We start from the raw sequence: 20150 nt of genomic DNA on the forward strand, positions 1-20150 counted from the left end.
TTATTTTTGTTTCTCACTTGATTTGGTTGGTAAGTACTAGGTTAGGTTTGTTGATGTTTTCAAACCTCTAAACAAGGTAGAAAAGCCTAGGTAAAAGTTTTACCAAAAATAGCCATAGGCACATAGGCCCTTTTCTTATTTAATTTAATTTCTTTTTATTTTTGTTTATAATGGATGGTGAGAAGAGGGGTGAGGTTTAGGGTTTAGTGGGGTCTAACAATGGTTCACCACTATTTAGAAAAGTAAGAAGGGTATTAGTCAAGATTTGCATACTAGGGCTATATGCCCACATATGTCTTTTTATTTTATTTTAGTTTCTTCATATTTGACCTATTTGGTTTTGAGAAGGTTAGGGTTTAGGGTTTTGGAAATATGTTCAATGTAATAAACAAACAATTCTGGCAATAACACAAGTATGGGGTATGAGCACTATGCATAGCATCATATGTAATAAAAGTTTTTTTTGGTTCTCATTTTTGGGAAAAAGGAAATTCATTTTCTTCTTTGTTTGAAAATTTGGGATGTTACAATAAGGTAGTTCGAACATTGGTTTGTAAGTAGCTCTTTCCCACTATAAATTATTGCTGAGGATAGCGTTGTGGTAAAAGCATATGCTTTCGTAAATAACTCTTTCACATTAATTATTATGAATTTATTAGATTATAGCGTGATCATGCACCCACTTAATTATTTCCATACAAGATCTATACATACTTTGTCATGGTCTTGCCATACAATGTAATTTTGTTGAGTAGTGCCCATACATTTTTGCCTTAGTGATGGACAAGGTCATAAAGGATATAGAAGGAGTTTCTTGTTGTTGTCATGTTTGGTCACTTGTAGTTGAGTTTGGTGTATTTGTTCATTCTATGTAGCTTACAACTACATTTTTTCTGATGCCTATATAAACTAATGTACCATTGTTGTATTATAATAAATAACATATCGAAAGAACATTTCTTATAACATTCATTTGAACATATGGAAGTATTACTTAACCCATTTGAGGATTGTAAAAATGAACATGATACGAATTTTCTTCCATGTTCTTAGACTTCTCAAGCTTATTTTTTGGAGGCAAGGGGACATCTTGCCGATATCCTTGCCATCGTAAGTTGTTGGTCAAACAACTGGGAAATTGCCAACATTACTCTGACCATCGCCGGGCTTGTTGAGAAAAAAAAAAGGTAAAGTAGTAGCCAAAAAGAGGGGGAAGGAAGTGATCGCCAATATCTCATTCATTAGTGCCTATCTTATTGGAGATTGGGGTTATATGTAGGAAAATGACTTTGCTTTGTTTTTCTGAGTTGATACGGTAAAGAATCTAATCATAAAAAACAGGTGAATGATGTTTCTTTGAGAGAAAAAGAGATAGTGGATGGTGGAAATTAAGTGGAAAGTCCCAACAGTGAATTTTTTATTATGTTTTCCTATTTCATGTACCATGAATTCGAGCGTACATTCTTTTGTTTTCCCACCGTTTGCACATAAACTCCAATCTTACTCTTGTCTTTTTATCGCTTTGTTCCAAACAGGCCCTAAGGATGTATTGAGTAATATCACCGTCGAAGCAACCATTGAGGAGGATTATAGAGTGAGGATGGGTTTTGTGGTAAAAACATATCCTTTTGCAAATAGCTCTTTCACATTGTGGAATTATGAATTTATTGGGTACATGCTAATGTTACGATCTCTAGATAATTATGGTTCTTCCACCTAGGTCCAATACTTATGAAAATGAACCTTTTGGTCCATGTACTACACTACGGGAGTCATCCCAGGTCTCTGAACTATCATACTGGTGTTTGACTACACACATGCTGCTTTAACTAGTGTCAACTAGACAGTTTGTGGCCCCAGTCCGATTGACACATAACATAAGTGGACCATGATCATCTATGTATGTATGCAATTATTGGGATAGTCGCACGTTTGGTAGTTTAAGTGGAGCAACATCAACATATAAACCACGCCTCTGATATAAACCCATATGATTCGAGGTACTTTTTTTGCACTTAAGGTACATCAACTTTTCTTCAAGGTACATTTTTGTAATAGTTCAACGCTCAGGTTTTAATTTTGTTTCTCACTTGTGACATCACAATTCATATTGTTTCAATATTTATGACAAAAATGGCATTCTTGTGCATTTTGTGATGATGTTGGCTCCTTGATATGGTAGGTCTACTCATTTTTCTAGGAATTTTATTGATGCGGGGTAATATTTTTGTTCTTAGGTTAATCTAGGAATTGTTGGAGAGTTTTACCACTAGTCTACATATAAGTACATAGATTGGTTGAAACATATGTATTTTTTTTGTCTTTTTTGTACAAAAAGTTATTTATTCTAAATCGAGCATTTTGCTCATATGTAATATTTCCTCCATATTCAAAGTTGCCATCATTGTTCAAGCTTCCCATTTAGCATTATGTATATCTATTTGATCGAGTAACCTAATTGTGTAGCTCATCTAGCTTGCATTGCATAAGCGTTCATTCATCTTGCATTGCATGAACACTAAACAAAACTGCTAAATGACCTATTCCATATGATAGGCTGTCTATCTTTTCCCTGAAAAAGCGTATATTTTTTATCTACCGTCTATATTTTCCCTGAAAAAGCGTATATTTTTTTATCTATAAGCAAATAAAGCATACTTCTTTTGCGGTCAAGAATTCTTCTACCTTGGTGGGTAGCGGAGAATAAAATCAATATCAGAGTATTGCTCTAGCTGCTGCTGAATTAACCTGGATTCAATCATTACTCGTGTTATCAATTGAAGTTCTGTATCGAAGGGAGCTGGTGTGATCCCTGACTGAAAATTGCCAAAACATTGCGGTCTTATGTTGAGGACCATGCCGGCTCCTCTGGATTGAAGGGATTTTCCTGTTCCATTTTTTGAGAAAAGCTCTTATGTATGTATACTTTTTTTCGGAAGTATATGCACTATACTTCGTTTCTAGTATAATTGTTAATCTTGCTGACCCAGAAAAGCATCAATACATATTCTTATTGTAGGTGTGAAGGTGAATTTGGAAGGTTGTTCCACCCAGCCAAACCTGATGGTGTGCATTCTAAATGTGAAACTCTTGGTCTGAGTAAAGAACAAGTTAAAACATCCGTGGAATACATTACCTAATTATTCAGTGTTATTCTCGTTTTGATATGTTCAGTATCACCATCTAACTTTTCGTACGCTTAATTATGTTGGAACTATCCAAGTTTCTATGCAAGAATTGTGAGTATAAGAAGCACCAATGCGTCGTTTGCGGAGGTTTGGGTTCATCCGACACATCATCAGATTTTAAATTTGTTGAGGTATGTAAACTTGTATTTTTAATTTCATAGGATACATCATCTTCTAGTTTGTGATGAATCTTTTACTCATTTCTGAATTTCCTTCTTAGTTGAGATGACGCGAAAAGACCAGCAACATTGTTTAAATATAAATTATCAGGACAGTGTAGTCATAGGAAGCAAGGGCGTAAATTATCAGGACAGTATAGTCATATGTATAGTCATAGAGGCTCCAAAATATTCCAAAACTTGTGGCTATGCAATTTGCCCATCAAGATAAACCAGATTCATTTAGTTGTGCCTCTCCTTGTTTTACATATTTTTGCCAGGTCTTTCAATGCAATAAGAAGGGGTGTAAGCGCTTTTACCACCCTGAATGTATGGAAGGGGACTACAATAAAAGACCCGAAGACTTTGAATGCCCTCTGCATGAATGTTGGTCATGCAAGAACGAGGGAAGGGAAGTAGCAGGGAAACAAACAACACCAGAGTGTAATGAAAGAACAATACAAAGGAGAGGTAGAAAAGCGAGGAAAATGCATTTGGTACAATGCAGGCGCTGTTCCAATTCATACCACCGGAAGTGCTTGCCAAGGTGGGGTTTACGTGCTGGATACCTCATGGTGTTACTGACCAGTTTCTTGTATTGGCTTTTGTTGACACATTGTGCTTGCGTTGTAGTGGTATTGCCTCCAGGAAATGGACGACGACTGGTGGCCGGATGTTGTTCTACTGCAAGTAAGAGCATCCCCACTCGTTGGCGCTCCCCACGCCCAAATCCGGCGAAATTTTCGTCCGGATTGGAGGAAGATTTGGCGTGGGGATGAGTAGTTTCCCAGCCGCGTGCCCAGGCGAAGTCGACGATGCGAATTTGAAAAACGGAAACTTGACAAACTACGGCTAAAAACGGGCGAATATAGACTAAATTTAATGATATTTATTATATAACGGGCGGAGTTCATACATATTGGCCGAATTCGACTATATTTCGAATTCGGCTAGGGGAATTCAAATGCTAATTTTAAAACATGGCGCTCTACATGCCGAAATGGCGGTAGAACACCGTGTAGTCGCCGCCGTCATCGTCGGAGCCGTCGTCCTCGACCTTCGGCTGCGCGGCCTGGCTGCTGCTGCCCTGGCCGGCGTCTCCCCACCCCGGGGATGGCTTGTACCATTCGTCGTCGGAGGACTCGAGGTCGACGAAGGGGACAACGACGCCGGATGGAGGTGTCGCAGGACGGCGGTAGCGCGCGACCCCGTCGTCGTCGGCGGTTGGAGCGGCGCGGGCGGAGGTTGGAGCGGCGCGGGCGGCGAGTTGGCGTGCGGCGGCCAGGTCCAGCAGCCGCCGCTGCTGCTCCGCCTCCTCGCGCTCCCAGTCGCGCCTCGACCACGCCAGGGCGGCGTCCTCGGGGAGGACGTTGTCGGCGGGCACCAGGTCGTTGAGCGACCTGGCGATCGCCTCCGCCACGGCAGCGTCCTCCGCCCGCTTCGCCTCCTCCTCGGCGAGCCTGTTTGCGGCGGCGTTGGTGGCGGCCGCGGCGTCCTCCTTCTTCGCCGCCTTCCTCTTCCGCCCAGGCTGCGAGGGTTGGTCGCGGATGACGAGGGCGCCGCTGCTGTGCCCTCTGGTCGGCGGCGGAGACGCCGGCTCCTTCTTCACGCACGCCGACGTCGAAGGCGACGTCGCCTCCTTCTTCACCGGCGCCAAGGATGACCTCGGCGCCGATCCGGAAGACGATGAGCTGGCAGCCATGCGCCGTGGCTGCCAGACGTTTCCCCGGCGGCGGCTCGCCGATGCCCTCGATGCAGGGGGCATCGTGAGCACTGGGTAGTTGCCGCCCTCGATGTGCTCGAGGACGTTCGCCAGCGTCCTATCCGGCGCGCTCCACCAACATCGGCGGCCCGCGGCGTTGTTGCACGGAGGCAGAGGCGGCGGGCCGTCGTATGAGGCGAGCTCCCGCTCCCACCGCTGGAGGAAGTAGGAGTTCCACGCCGTGTAGTTGTCGGGGTGGTGGCGCGGCTCAGCGCGCTCCTCGTCCGTCATGGTCATCCGCGCCTCCTCTATGGCGACGTCGAGGGCGTGGCTCGAGGCGGCGGCGGGATTGGTACGCCGCCAGCACTGAGCCGCCACCCACCGCCGGGAGGCCTCGTGTCCGGCGGGCAGGGGTACCCCGCCTGGTGGAGGAGGTGCCCCTCCCACGCGTGGAGCGACCGGCGGGGGAAACCGTTGTTGGATGCGCCGTCGTCGTCGTAGAACGCCATCGGGAGAGTAGAGGGAGAGTGGAGGGAGAGTGGAGCACGGGGTACGCCTTGCGGCGAGCGGAGCGGCGTATATAGGCGCGGCTGGCGCGGGGGATTAATGCCGCGTGGAATGCGACGCGTCCGCGGCGAGCTGACCGGCGGCAGCCTTTCTGCGCGCGAAAGACGATGCGTGCGCGGAAGACGACGACATTAACTCGCCGCGTGGCCGGCGAATGCAGACCGGCGGCGAGGCTTTTACAGCGCGCGGAAGACGATGCGATGAGGACGACGATCGGTTTCTCTCGCCGACAAGTTGGGGCCACCAGACGCGCGGGAAGTTTCCTCGGTATTTCCCACGCTTTCGTTTCGTCCGGAGTCCCCGAGCGCTTCCCGGGTGGCCGGGGATGGTGTGGGAGTGAATTCTATGGTTTTGCCGTGATGCAAAGTGCACCGGCCTCATGTATATTTATAGTCCCACGTATACAGATAACTATACAGCTGGCTGTATACGGGAGGGATATCAGGAGCTACCTAGCTCAATCCTAACGACAGCTGTTAGTTCACATTCCCCCTCAATCTCAACGTTGTACTTGTACTAAGTTAAGATTGGAAAATAGACGCTCCAGCATTTGCTTTGTGGATGGCTTTGTGAAGGCATCAGCTACTTGATCAGCAGATGAAACAAAACGCACATCAAGAGCACCTTGAGCCACCTTTTCTCGGACGAAATGGAAGTCAACCTCGATGTGTTTCGTTCGTGCATGGAACACTGGATTAACAGTCAAGTACGTGGCGCCGAGATTGTCACACCACAAAACCGGTGGCCGAGGTTGAGGAACATGCAACTCTCGAAGAAGCGACTGTATCCACATTGCCTCAGCTGTCCCATTCGCGAGAGCTTTATACTCAGCTTCAGTCGACGATCGGGAGACCGTGGGTTGCTTACGAGCACTCCAGGAGATCAAGGTGGGTCCGAAGAACAATGCAAAGTCACCTGTAGAACGCCGATCATCAGTGCTGCCTGCCCAATCCGCGTCGGTGAAAACACTCAACAACGACGAAGATGATCGCCGAATCTGAAGGCCTGTATGAATGGTTCCCTTGACATACCGCAATATCCGTTTCACAGCTTCCCAATGAACTGTAGTAGGTTTAGCAAGGTATTGACAAACCTTGTTGACAGCAAACGAGATGTCAGGCCGTGTAAGTGTCAAGTACTGAAGGCCACCAACCACACTGCGATACTGAAAAGCAGCATCATCTGTCAAGAGAGTCCCCTGGTCTGCAGCAAGCTTGTCTTGAACGGACATGGGAGTAGACACAGCTTTGGACTTGTCCATGTTGGCGCGATGAAGCAGATCCATGGCATACCTGCCTTGGGACAGAGACATTCCCCCTGAATCGCGCACGACTTCAACACCAAGAAAATAATGAAGCGGCCCCAAATATTTAACAGGGAAGGTCTGACCAAGCCGACGAACAAGAGAAGCAGCGGCTGTAGGACAAGAGCTAACAACGACAATGTCATCGACGTAGACGAGCATGTATATGGTGATGCCAGCCTGATGAAACACAAACAAGGAAGTGTCTGTCTTGGCGGCATGAAAACCAAGCTGCTGCAACATGTCGCTCAACCGAGAGTACCAGGCGCGAGGGGACTGTTTGAGGCCATAGATGGACTTGTGCAGTTTGCAGACATAGTGAGGATGGACTGAATCTTCGAAGCCTGGAGGTTGACGCATGTAGGCTGTCTCTTCCAAAGTACCATGCAGAAACGCATTGCTAATATCCAGCTGACGAACCGACCAGTGACGAGACACGGCGAGGGCAAGAACAAGACAAACTGTAGCGGGTTTCACAACCGAACTAAAGGTGTCAAGGTAGTCGATGCCATAGCGCTGAGTGAACCCCTGAGCCACAAGCCGTGCCTTGTATTTGTCGACAGAACCGTCAGCCTTGTGCTTTACTTTGAACACCCAGCGAGAGCCAATAATATTGCGACCAGGGGGAGGTGGCACAAGCGTCCATGTGTGATTACGGAGCAAGGCAGAGTGTTCGTCCTCCATAGCTTGACGCCACTGACCATCGGAGAGAGCACGACGGTAGGAGGCCGGTTCAGCTGCAAACGCACGACGCCTGGGGTCGTAGCGGATGGTCCCGTCCGTTGGACGGAGAGGCTTGACGGTGGCGTCGCGAGTGCGCGTCTGCATGTGATGACGCGGTGCCGGGGGAGCAGGTGGTGACGAGGCAGGTGATGAAGCCGCGGCAGGCGAAGAATCCGCGGCAGGTGATGAAGTCGCAGCAGGCTGCCGTGAGCCCGCGCCAGGCTGCCGAGAGCTGCCATCAGTCGAAAAATCTGCCGCGACAGAGCTGTCTGCCGGAGAAGCAGAACCAGGAGCGGGCGTGCGAGGAGAGCTGGCACCACTGCTGGATGGATCGCCACCATCAAAACCTGCATCAGAAGAGCTGCTCGTGGCAGGAGTGTTAGTAGCCAAAAGGGTTAGGTCGTAATTACGCATACGGTCATCCTGAATCACCGGCTCTGAGGATGGAAAAATAGTGGGAACGGTGATGGGTGGAGGAGGCGGTGAGTTGGAGGCAGGGCTCGGATTGGCATAGGGGAAGAAATTCTCGTCGAACACAACATCGCGAGAAAAAAAAATCCGACCAGAAGACCGATCTAAACACTTATACCCTTTATGTTGTTGGCTGTAGCCGAGGAAGGCATAGAGACGAGAGCGAAAAGCGAGCTTCCTATTATTGTATGGGCGCAAATTGGGCCAGCACGCGCAGCCAAAGGTGCGGAGAAAAGAGTAATCGGGGTGTTCACTTCGGAGGCATGTGAGAGGAGCTGTGTTTTGTAGGTTTTGGGCAGGCATGCGGTTGATCAAGTAGAAGGCTGTGAGGAAAGCCTCGTCCCAGAAACGAACAGGAAGAGAGGAATGGGCGAGGAGGGCGATGCCCGTCTCGACGATGTGGCGATGTTTCCTCTCGGCGATGCCGTTTTGTTGAGACGTGTGTGGGCAAGTAACACGATGTTGAATACCGGTGCGATCAAAATATTTGGAGAGACGAGTGTACTCGCCGCCACCATCAGATTGCACCATGCGAATTTTAGTTTGAAGCAATCTTTCCACGTGGGTTTGAAAGTGATAAAAAGATTTCTCAACATCGGACTTGCGCTTGATAAGATAAATCCATGTATAACGACTAAAATCATCCACAAAACTTACATAGACCTCCCACAGAAGAGATAGCTGGCCCCCATACATCAGAATGCACGAGCTCTAGGGGAGAATTGGTACAATGCGATGAACGGGAATAGGGTAATTGGTGCACCTTGGCACGTTGACACGAATCACAAACTAAAGATGTAGACGGCAATGCACAAGCAACTTTATTTTTCCTAAGGACGGACTCGAGAACTCTAAGCGACAGATGCCCTAGCCTTCGATGCCAATGGTCGGTGGAGAGTGTGGAGCTGGTAAGGCAGTGGCGACTCGATGAAGACGACGACGTGACGGGGTTGCTTGGCACTGGGTACAGACCACCCTGGCATCTACCCCGAAGAAGAAGGGCCATCGTTGCTTGGTCCTTAACATAAAAATGATGGGGATAAACTTCAGCATATGCATGATTATCAAGAAGAAGCTTGTGCATGGAAAGAAGATTTTTAGACATGGCAGGAACTCGCAGGATATTCTTAAGAAGAAGTGGTCGAGATGAGCCAGTAATTTGGGAGTGACCAATATGGGTAATGGACAGACCCGCGCCATTGGCGACCTGCACGGAGTCCTTGCCCCGGTAGCGCTCTGGAAGCCGAGGCGGTCGAGGTCGGCCGTCAGGTGATCTGTTGCTCCGGAGTCGAAGTACCAATTGCCATCGCCAGAGTTGTTAGAGTTGGCGGCATTGGCGTTGCGCTGACGCGGCTCCTCGGGCTGGAAGGCGTGGTTGAAGCGGTTGCGGCAGCGGAGAGCGTCGTGGCCGTACTTGCCGCAGACCTGGCAGATGATGCGGCCGCCACCACCACCACCGCCGTTGCGGCCACCGTTGTTGTTGTTGTTGTGGTGGCCTCGGCCACCACCACCGCGGCCAAAACCACCGCGGCCACCGCGATCGCCTCCTCCATTGTGGCGGCCGCCACCGCCACGGTGACCACCATGCCCACCATTGCCATGGCGAGCCTCAGCAGCGTTGCCAGAAGGATGGATCTCGCCCGATGACGCCTGCTGCTCAAGACGAAGCTCGGCACTAAGGAAATAAGCATAAAAAATGTTAAGTGTCACCGGTTCGTCGCGTGCGGTGATGGAGGCGACGAGAGGCTCGTATTCCGGACCGAGCCCGGCGAGGATGTAGCCGAGGATCTCCTCGTCGGCGAGCGGCTTGCCGGCGGAGGCCATGGCGTCGGCGTAGCTCTTCATCCGATTGAAGTACTCGGAGGCACTCATGTCCTTCTTCTTGAAGTTGGACAGGCGATAGCGCTAGCTGCATCACCCCGGCTCGGTCTCGCGAGCCAAACATGGCGTGGAGCGCCTCCCAGACGCCAGCCGACGTGAGGATGCGGGTGAGCTGCCCCACGATATCCTCGGACATGGAGCCGAGGAGAGCGATAAGCACCAGCTGATCCTGCTGGTACCACCGGAGAAACTCCGGGTTGGCCACCTCCTTGGCATCGGCGCCGGTGCCCTCCTTCACAGTGGGAGGTGGCGCGGAGATGGTGTCGTCGATGTACCCATAGAGATGGGCCGCGCGCAGTGCAGGGGCAGCTTGAGTCTTCCAGAGAAGGAAGTTGTCACGGGTCAGGCGGATCGTGATGAGGCTGGTGATGGATTGGATGGTGACGGTGGTGTTGCTGCTTGACCCGGCGGCGCTGGTGTCTCCGGTCATGGTGGCGGAAGGTGGAGATGGGATCTAGCTCTGATACCAAGTGAATTCTATGGTTTTGCCGTGATGCAAAGTGCACCGGCCTCATGTATATTTATAGTCCCACGTATACAGATAACTATACAGCTGTATACGGGAGGGATATCAGGAGCTACCTAGCTCAATCCTAACGACAGCTGTTAGTTCACAGTGGGATCGCCGGATGAATTTAGGCCCAAATCCGGACGAAAACGAGGAACCGGGGGCGCGACTGGACCGAATTACGCCGTCCGGATGGAAAAAACGTCGTTCGGGGGCCTCGTCGGGGAGACGAGTGGAGATGCTCTAAGCTTTTGCCTTTCGCCCACTTCGTGATCATATAGTTCGTTTATGTTCCCCGTATCTTTCATTTCCAGCATTTGTGGTAACTGCTGAAATCTTTGCAGGGATCATAAGATGGTGAAAGGTCTCAGAAGTGCAACGAGGGGCCATCTTAAATTCCCTAAAACCGAAGTCGAAGACGGAACATCTAATAAACCAAGTGTTCCAGAAGGACATGTTGATCACAGGAGCAAGGGAAGCGATCCTGTTTCGGAGAACAGAGGCAAAACACCAGAAACTCACAAGGGCAACCCAGCACCCGAACAAGCTGAAACACCTCAGAACCCAACCGGTTCTGTTCCTATGGAGTCTTTCGCACCGAGGTCCTGGTCTGCAGGCCCGCAGTGAGGCACCTGAGGTTTCCTTGGTCGACCGTCCAACAGCTTGGATAAAGGAAAAGAAAAGCTTGTCTTAGGTTTATCGCAAACCCCAAAGAGAAGCAAAACTTCAGTGTTCCGCCTATGACAGATAACACTACCTGCACTCCGTTGAACCTATAGTTTTTTTTATATAATTGCTTAGTTTGAGACAGATGCTGCATCATGTGTTGATGTAGTGGTGAGTGGGTTGTCTGCTGAACTTGAAACTGTTTGGGTATTGTGAGATTGGTACTTGTTATATTTCCACAATTTGACATCAGTAATCAAGTATCCTGAACCGATGAAGATGGCGCGGATCTTTCCTGAGTTGAAGCATGAGAACTGGTTGGTACTTGTGATAGTTTCCCGCTGGTTGCCCCTGCGATGAGAATGCCAGAGCACCTGAGGGCGACACTCTGCTGGGCTGCATTTTTTACGGTTGAGCCAGTTCTATAGTTTTCTGTTTGTCTATTGCTTTGCTGAATATGTCGTGACCGCGATAGGTCACTGAGTGGATTCCATCCATCGCAACCTGGCAAGTCCAGTAGTAACTGAAAGCTTACCTCAGGACGCATTGCGCCGAGATGGCATGACGATCTCAAATATTTTACCGACGAGATGAGATTAGATGACGGGACAGCCTTGACCTCGCGCCTACACCGACGCGACAGCGACCGAGGAAGGGATTTGCTGGCACTATCTGTCGAGTCTTGTTAAAAAAAAATATCTGTCGAGTCGAGGTGTCATCAGCAGAATGGCCGGCGGCAACATCCAACACAATGATCGGAGACGGCGTAGATGGCCACCGGCGTAGATGACGGCACCGAAGTCCACGTCTCCGCCACTTTCGGTTCATTCGCCCCTACGCTCCGCGTCGCGTCGCTCTCGACGCGCACACCTAGTCGGCCAGTCGGCCAATGCCAATGGCGTGGGCGCAACGCGCGGCCTGACGCTCCTCCCAGTCAGAGTCAATCCCGTCACACGTCCATCGCCACGCTTTCTTTTCCCTCTGGAAATCCAAACACACGCCCGGTTCTCTCTAGTAGTTCCGAGTTCTCTTCGCATCTGCCCGTTGGCTCGGCGCCGTCGCCGGCCGGCCGCCGCGCTCCGTGCCCGCGGCAGTTTTGACCTCCCCGCCTCGCCTTTATCCCGCTCAGCCTCGCCGGTTGGCGGTTGCGGTTGCCAGCGAGTTACCGCCCGCGCGACAACGGCAGCAGCAGCAGCTTCCAAGTGCCCCCCCATCCTCCTCCGCCCGCACCAACCGCACCACCACCACCGCCACCACAGCAACCAACACAACGCGGAGAGGCCAGGGGCGGTTGGTTCACTGCTGCTCCTAGCGCCGCTACTGCTGCTGTGCAGGCGTCGACCCCAACAGCCGCCGCCGCCGCCGCTTTCTAGCGGCTTCGCGACGTGTCGCGTAGCAGAGCGTGCTACCAGCGAATAGCCAGCCCTGCTTTTCCCCCTCTACAGGAGGGAGTGCCCCCAAATCATCCGCCGCGGGAGAGGCCAAGTTCGCCTGTCGATCGCGTCGGTCCGCGGCGCCGCCGATGGAGGCGCTCAAGAAGCAGGCCAGCAAGCTCCGGGAGCACGTCGCCAAGCAGCAACAGGTACGGATCCCTCGCCCCCGTCCGAATAACACCAATTCAGCCCCCCGCCGATCACCGCGTCGCCCGAATTTTGCCACCAAGTTGTTGGAGATAGGGTTCTTCCTGCCGCTATTGCTACCCCCAATTAATTCCCCACATAGGCTTAGTTCATTTAAGAATTCTGAGGTTTGGGGTGTTGGGCAACTGATTGGGGGAACAGAACTGCAGCTGGAAGGGGATGAATTGCTCAGCGTATCTCTATATTTTTTTTGGGCGGTGGGCAACTGATTACTGATTAGGAGAACAGACCACCAACTGGAAGGGAGCGAATTGCGTATGTGCTCTATTGCTTGACAGCTGACTGTGGCTGATGACTTGTTCGGCAGCTGAACCTAATTTCAGTTGGTCTAGTAGAATCCGTGCAACCCCCATATGCCATGCTTCATCCTTGAGAGACTTATGTCTAGTCAATGCAGGCGGTTCGCAAGACATTCAGCGCACGCTATAATCCAGACACTTCTCTTGTCGATGAAGCTGAACTCGAGTGCCATCACAATCTCCAGGCACTTTATAATTCCACAAGAGCAGCTAAAGTACGTGTCGCTTCTGTTCGTTACCTGTGAGGCTGTGATAGCTATCCTAGCTGATGGTTTTAAAGTAAGTTGGTTATATGTCTCATTCTGCAGCAATTCCAACGAACCATTGTACGAGGTGTGGAGGGTTTTGTTGCTGTTAGCACCAAACAGATGGAGATAGGTAACTTCGCATTCTTCTTTTTTGTTTATGACACGTGCGTATGCTTCTGGTTTGTGATACTTTGAAGCTATGATGTTTTCTTCTTCCTGTAGTGAAAAAGCTTGCTGAGGACTGTTGCAAATATGGAAACAACAATCTGAGTTCTGGTTTTGCTCTTGGAAGGGCTTCGGTTGAGTTTGGTAAAACCCACAGCCAAATGGAGGTGGAGCGGGACAAACTTCTTAAAGTTCTTGGAGAGCAGGTGATGGCTATTCCCACCCTCACTTTCACTATTTCACAAGTTCTTCAACATCACAAATGTTGCCTTCATGCGTTATGTTTTTTTTTTTGCCGAAAACAGTAGGTAGCCTTCATTGTATTAAGCAACATAAAAGTCAATTAAGTAGCATAAATGACACCAAAAACATGCATGGCACCGGCCATCAACAGAAGAAAAAAAAAAGAAATCTTGACACGCATAAAAGAAAAACAAAGCAGTTGAAAGCAGGGACAGATTCGCCTCTGGAAACATCATCACGAGTCAGATTATTTTCTTCCCTGGTTGCATCGCTTCTCTTGTAAGGCCATTGACCGTTGGCGTTTGGTTCAGCAGTGGAGCCGGTATTTGATGGACCATCGGCTGGTTCTATGTCGGTGGCATCGCTACTTGATGGACCAATATCTTGCTCTTGTCCAGTGGCTTCCCTGCTGACACGAGAAGTTGAAGGATCATACCCATTCTCTCCTGCACTGCGGTGATGATTATCCACCCTCTGCAGTTTGGCTGCCAACGTCTCCATCCCCATGTAGTACTGTAGGAGCCAGACACACGTGAGGTACTCTATGCTCGTGGCCAAACCCTTGGCGCACAGGTATCCTCTGCATCTAGCGGCAGAGAAGCACAGCATGTCCACCCAGACGCCTTCAATCACATCCCACACCTTCTCTTCAGGCAGACCGGATAACACTTCAGCGATACTCCAAGCATCACGGATAATGTCCCCCTGTTGCTGTTGGGTACCATCTGGAGGTGGAGATCCTCCACCATCCACCACAGCAGCTATCCTTTGTGCAAGCTCTCTTTCCTTATAAGGTCGCTTGTCTCTTTCGGAGATGATGTCCTCTATTTTCTCTGTTTCCTTGGCCGGTGATTTGTCTCCCCTGACTATGGCCTTCAGTTCGTCATAGGCAGTTGTGAAAAGGTTTCGCCTGGTGCCTGCCATTAGCATCTCAGGATTCACAAACAGTAGATACATCATGTAGTTGGACATTTCTCTGCACTGGACAGCCCTTTTCTGATGATCAGATCCTTCATACCAACCCGGGCATTGCATAAACATGAGGACATGAATCATGCAAGCACTGCAGTCCGTGGTGAGAATGAGATGCACCTTTCTTGTAGTAGAAGAAGTCCGTGGCGAGATGCCAGAGAAGTCGTCGAATGCACCCTCTAAGCTCGAGCCCAGTTCCTGGTAGCATCCTTCATGCTCAATGGTAAACTGGCCCCTGTTATCATTGAACTTCTTGTAACTGGAAACATCTCTTATGTGGTGCTCCCACCCACCTTTCACATACTTGAGCACTAACTTTGTAATGCTGAAGGAAGAGGAGCAAGACTTCATGCGCCAATGCTGGTGAAGGAAGTCGTCACATCGCAAGAATCCCACGACCTTCATCATTTTGGAATGCTCCCGGTTGCGGACAAGGAATCCTATAAGGCTGTATTGGGAGACCATATCATTATAATATGTCTGGAACTTGAGAAATGAAATTTCATCCCTTGGGAGGTTTAAGACAAAGACAAAACTCTCCAGTAGAGCAGTACAACAGAGTAAGGCATATGTAACCTTGACAGCGGCTCCCCTATAAACTTCTCTGTGTCTATGCTGGAAGAGGGCAAATCCACGAAGAAAAATAGAAAAAATGGCTAGACGTCTGGGGGAAAATCTGGGAGGAAGGCAATATCAGGGATCATCTTTTGTTTGGTGTAGAGGAGTTGGAAGGTCCTGAAGAGCCAATGCTGCAGCTTACAATAAGTATGGTTGTCATCAAGTTCTGAGAACGACAGTAGCATCCTCATCCGATCATTGCAGAAGGAGATGCGAGGTCCACAAATAGCTCGTAGGGAGGGAAGTCCACCGGTGTGGCTGGTGTTAAAAGGTAACCATTCACCCCGACAAGACTGACTGCCTTGTCAATGAAATCTTCAAGTGGGCCAATATTGAGCTTCCGTGTGTGTGTGTGTCTACCGACCTCCTTACAGGCTGGCCGGAGCTGACATGGCTGTTAATGCTAGCTCTACTGAGAGCCCAGGGCTTCTCGAAGCAACTTGAGGATACCGGGGAAGAAGAGCAATATAGCAGCAAGCAGCAGATTTGTGTCGCCGCCTGGCCATGATTTGCAAAAGACGTAGATGGCCACAGTGACCTGAGATACAGCAGTGAGGATGTGCCGCGTCCACAGCTCGTTGTCTTCGATGTTGTAGGTGGTTATGCCATCCTGTCCACCGAAGTGTATCAGGAGGATAGGCACCCAGAACACCTCCAGGCTTCTCTTGGTGCCGCCGTGTTCATCTCCATCATCACGCGGCTTGCTGTGGCGGTTGAAGAGGGCTGCGAGAGCATAGATTGCAATGGCATCACTGCCGAGGTATACTAGCCAAATGATCAGTCTAAACCAGGATCTGACAGGGAACTTACGCTCAAGGGTAGCGACAAGGAGGATGTACTGAATCACCAGGCTACCAAGGACGAGGATGCGCAGCTGCCACTCCTCCCACCATTGCACATCACTTGGAACATCCATTACCATTAGCTGGCTCTCTCTCCTTCTCCTTCTCTCTCTCATAACGCCACCCTTATCTTTTGTTCTTTGTACTCCGCAAGGGCATCTTTTTAATCTTTTTCTCCTTTTTTCTTCTGGTGGAGGCAAGACATTCATTCATTGTGCATATATGCATGATGTTCCTTACTTTTCTCTTTCCTTCTTTTTTCTTTTTTTTTGGCTGCTGGTGGACGTTACCACTCATGAGATCGGTCTGTTGTGCTTCTGTTTTCCTTTTTCCTTTTTTGTATAACATCACATGCCACCGACTAATGAGTTTATAGGCAGACTCACTAATGAGCTTTTAACAACAAACGGCCAGTCGTGGCCAGGAGGATATATGCAGCCACAATGAGATAGCATGTTCTTATATGAACATGGGAATGTATAAGGATTGAGTGCATATATCGAGTTTGACATGTAATTTTTGCATTTGTACCTTTTTAACTGAATCATCAAGTCAGTTAATCAAGCATCTTAATTGCGAGAAGACTGCTTTTTTCAGCACATTTGTTGCACTCGAAAATTATTTACTGGTGAAATCGATTCTGAACTTGAGAGAAAGGTCATCCAAACCATATGAGGTTTATTCTGTTGAAATTAACAAATAGTGTCAAGGAAAGTGGTGAATTCAACAAGTCATATGATGATTTGCATATTCCAAAGTGCACATATAATTCTTGCATGGTTATATCTTACTGATGGCAACTGATGGGACCCGTGTTCTGATTGAACTGTCTTGCTATTGTTTAACCATTTGGCTTTTGCATCCACAGGTTTTTGAGCCTCTCCGGGAAATGATAATGAGTGCCCCCCTTGAAGATGCTCGCTTGTTAACTTACCGTTATCAACGGATAAGACAAGATATGGAGTCTCAGGTAATGGATCGAAAAAGAAATTTTCTCTACTTTACAGCAGTGGCAATGCTAGGAGCTAGTACCTCTGATGTCACTTCCTTTAGCTTCCTGGCACTAATACCTAAAAAATATGAAAGAAAAGGGTGTTAGTTGGCCATGCAGCTACCACCTAGCACCGCCACTGCTTCAGAGATGCCTATCCCATACTAAATAGGCAAAGTTTTTCTTATTAGATAGCTGATGTGATGAGAAAGCAACTGAAGTCCAAGGAGAGTAGTGGTAATGCAGATTCGGCGAAACTGCAACATGCAGAATCAAAATTATCAGAGCTCCGAACTACGCTAGCAGCATTAGGAAGAGAAGCAACTGCAGCCATGGAGGCTGTTGAGGTTCAGCAGCAACAGGTTACCTTCGACCGTCTCCTTGCAATGGTAATGATACGCCTCGATGTTATTTCAATATATGCACCAATCACTTAGTCTTGATCCATTGTGTTGATGCTTAAGATTTCCTGTACATGGTCATTGAAGCGTTACATCTCAAGGTCATGAATTGCCTTTTGGTTTTGCTAATCAGAAACTTCAGTCTAGGATGTAGCTAGACAAAATTTCAGTGAACTACCATCCTAGTGTTTGAATATTATAAGGTCTGTGCATGTGGTCATATGGGTTGCTTTTGTTCTCAATCACATCGTGCAGGTGACGTAGTTATTAATGGAAGTAGAACTCATCTTCTCATGTAAGTTTTGGCATATAAATACTTCTTATAGATGAAACGAATTTAATCCTGTTAAAGTTTTTCCTGGAAATTAGTTCCGTGTTCTAAATATCAGGTCTCTGATTGTTTATGTGTGCTTCAGCTGTTGGATGTTCCTCTTTTTTTAATTAAACCTCCTACTTCAAGTTTCTCACTCCTGTATTTTCAGACACTCGTGAGCTTCAGTACTGGAACAACATATGCATAGACTTAGATAATGTTGATTGTACAAAATTAAACATAAAATATTAAATGGGATTTATCTTATGGTGTGCGTCATTACAGGTTGATGCCGAGAGAACTTATCATCAGACTGTTGCTGATATTCTGAACAAACTCCATGATGAGGTGCATAACTAAGATTCATTTTACCTGTATAGGCAGTTTCTAGTGCCATAATCCTTGAAAGTGGATGTGAGTGTTTTCTGCTGAAATTTATTGCCCTTTTCTGCTAATTTGATAGATGCTCCTTGCAAAACATCATGAGGAGTCAGACAACAACCATGATGAGCCATCGTCAGAACCATCACCCGAGCCAAAAATATCCTCAACACATGCGCACTCAAATAGCACATCAGAAGATCCAGCACCAGCAGTGCCTGAAACTAGTGAACCTACAAGGAACGGTCAGGAAGTGAATTATGTTGGGGAGGTACGTACGCCTTTTGCACCGCATATTCGTCGATCATAGAGGCTGTAGTGTGTCATCTCTATTATTGTTCACTCTGTTATCTTGTTGCAGTACACTGTACCATGTTAGACTTTGCTCCTCCGTACATGCATGGACTGTTTTAGATTGAGTGATGAAGGCTTTGGAAGCCCCACAAAGTTTTCTTTGGAACTTCCCACACATTTATTGTTGGATTACATTATAAATATGCACTTGTACAAATACAGTGCTCTGGTAGCTGAATTTTATGATGTGAAATTCATTTGATTGATTCGTAAAAAAAGGCCCGGCTGCTTGTCCAGCAAGCGAAAAACAAAATTGTTTCGTAGTTTAAGAAAGCCAGAAATGCTGGTGGTAGCGCAGTTAGCCTGAAATCATGTGATCAATGAATAGGTCGTGCTACTAGTTCAACAAAGCTCCCTACCTACCTTGCATTATTAGTAACTGAGCAATTTTAGCAACTGCACAATTGTCATACAGAACATACCGTTGCATTATTATTCGTCAAAGCTGAACACTCTGTGACTTGCTTGTCAAGCAGGTAATCCATCCCTTCGATGCTCAGGCTGATGGTGAGCTAAGTATTGCCGTGGGTGATTTCGTTGTGGTCCGCCAGGTACACACTTTTTGCACATCGCTATTGACTGCTAGATTTGATCCATTCATGAGAAAACATCTCATAGCCAAAATTCTGAAATAATAAATCACCCCTAAATTCAAACCCGCACAATCCTGCAGTAAGTTCAGTAGCTACTGCTGCTGCTGCAAGAACATGATAAGATGCAATGCAAGGCATCATATAATTGTCCACTTTGTCGTTTATAAGTTATAAGAGAGAACACATGGGGCCGGCACATTCTAAGAAAGCAATCTTTGTGTGTCTTCACAGGTGTCTCCAAACGGGTGGTCGGAAGGGGAGTGCAAAGGAAAGGCTGGCTGGTTCCCATCTGCCTACGTAGAGCAGAGGGACAAGGCCCCGGCAAGCAAGGTGATAGAGCCCGGACGTCTGACTGCTTGATCCCCCTCTCGTACTGATGGCTGCTGTTCATCGTCCTGGTTCTTCCGCTGTACATGAGGATGAGGTACTTGAGGAGTGATTAGCATTTTGTAGTAGAACCTTTTACCTTTCTGTGCAGATTCTTGGGTTATGTAAAAGATATAGGAGTGTTCTGCCTTTAGGATCTCTCTTCTGCTGCTTATTTTTTTCCTGGGCAATGTATAGAGACTAGAGAGAGCTATTGGCCATGGGATGCTGTACCCTTCCCCTTGTTATTATGTGGAAAGCGTGCTTCCTGCTGAATTCGTGTTATCGTTTTCAGAACAGCGATATTACTACAGTCCTTGTTTCTCTCTAAAAATTTGCTTAAGGCTTGTTTTTTCTCTGTTGGATCGACGGCATTCAGTGGGTGGCCCTTCTAGTGATGAGAATAGCAAAAGGACACAGACGCGATTGGAGCATCCAGCGTATCCGATTGGGCAAAAGAGGAATCGGACATCCGTTGGATTCTTGGATCCAGCTTTCTCTGAACCTTAACTGCAACAGAAACACTTGCTTTCTTCTCCCCTCATCATCTCACTGAC

At 48.1% G+C, this 20150-nt stretch overlaps 1 protein-coding gene and 1 non-coding gene across 2 annotated transcripts; one reads left to right on the forward strand and one right to left on the reverse strand.

The window, feature by feature from the left end:
- Window positions 1-9779: 9779 nt before the first annotated feature.
- LOC124704960 lies at window positions 9780-9918 on the reverse strand. The gene has a single exon (XR_007003815.1). It is a non-coding gene; the product is annotated as a small nucleolar RNA Z247 (small nucleolar RNA).
- A 2614-nt stretch (window positions 9919-12532) lies between these two features.
- On the forward strand, window positions 12533-19865 carry LOC124702021 (SH3 domain-containing protein 2-like). The gene is made up of 10 exons (XM_047234113.1): window positions 12533-12749; window positions 13205-13321; window positions 13415-13484; window positions 13577-13725; window positions 17063-17164; window positions 17377-17574; window positions 18185-18247; window positions 18363-18551; window positions 19111-19185; window positions 19459-19865. Exons 1-10 carry the CDS (start codon window positions 12690-12692, stop codon window positions 19585-19587), a joined length of 1152 nt encoding a protein of 383 aa, XP_047090069.1. The 5' UTR covers window positions 12533-12689; the 3' UTR covers window positions 19588-19865.
- Window positions 19866-20150: the final 285 nt, after the last annotated feature.

This window comes from Lolium rigidum, chromosome 3, assembly GCF_022539505.1.
Source record: "Lolium rigidum isolate FL_2022 chromosome 3, APGP_CSIRO_Lrig_0.1, whole genome shotgun sequence".
Taxonomy (NCBI): Eukaryota; Viridiplantae; Streptophyta; class Magnoliopsida; order Poales; family Poaceae; genus Lolium; species Lolium rigidum.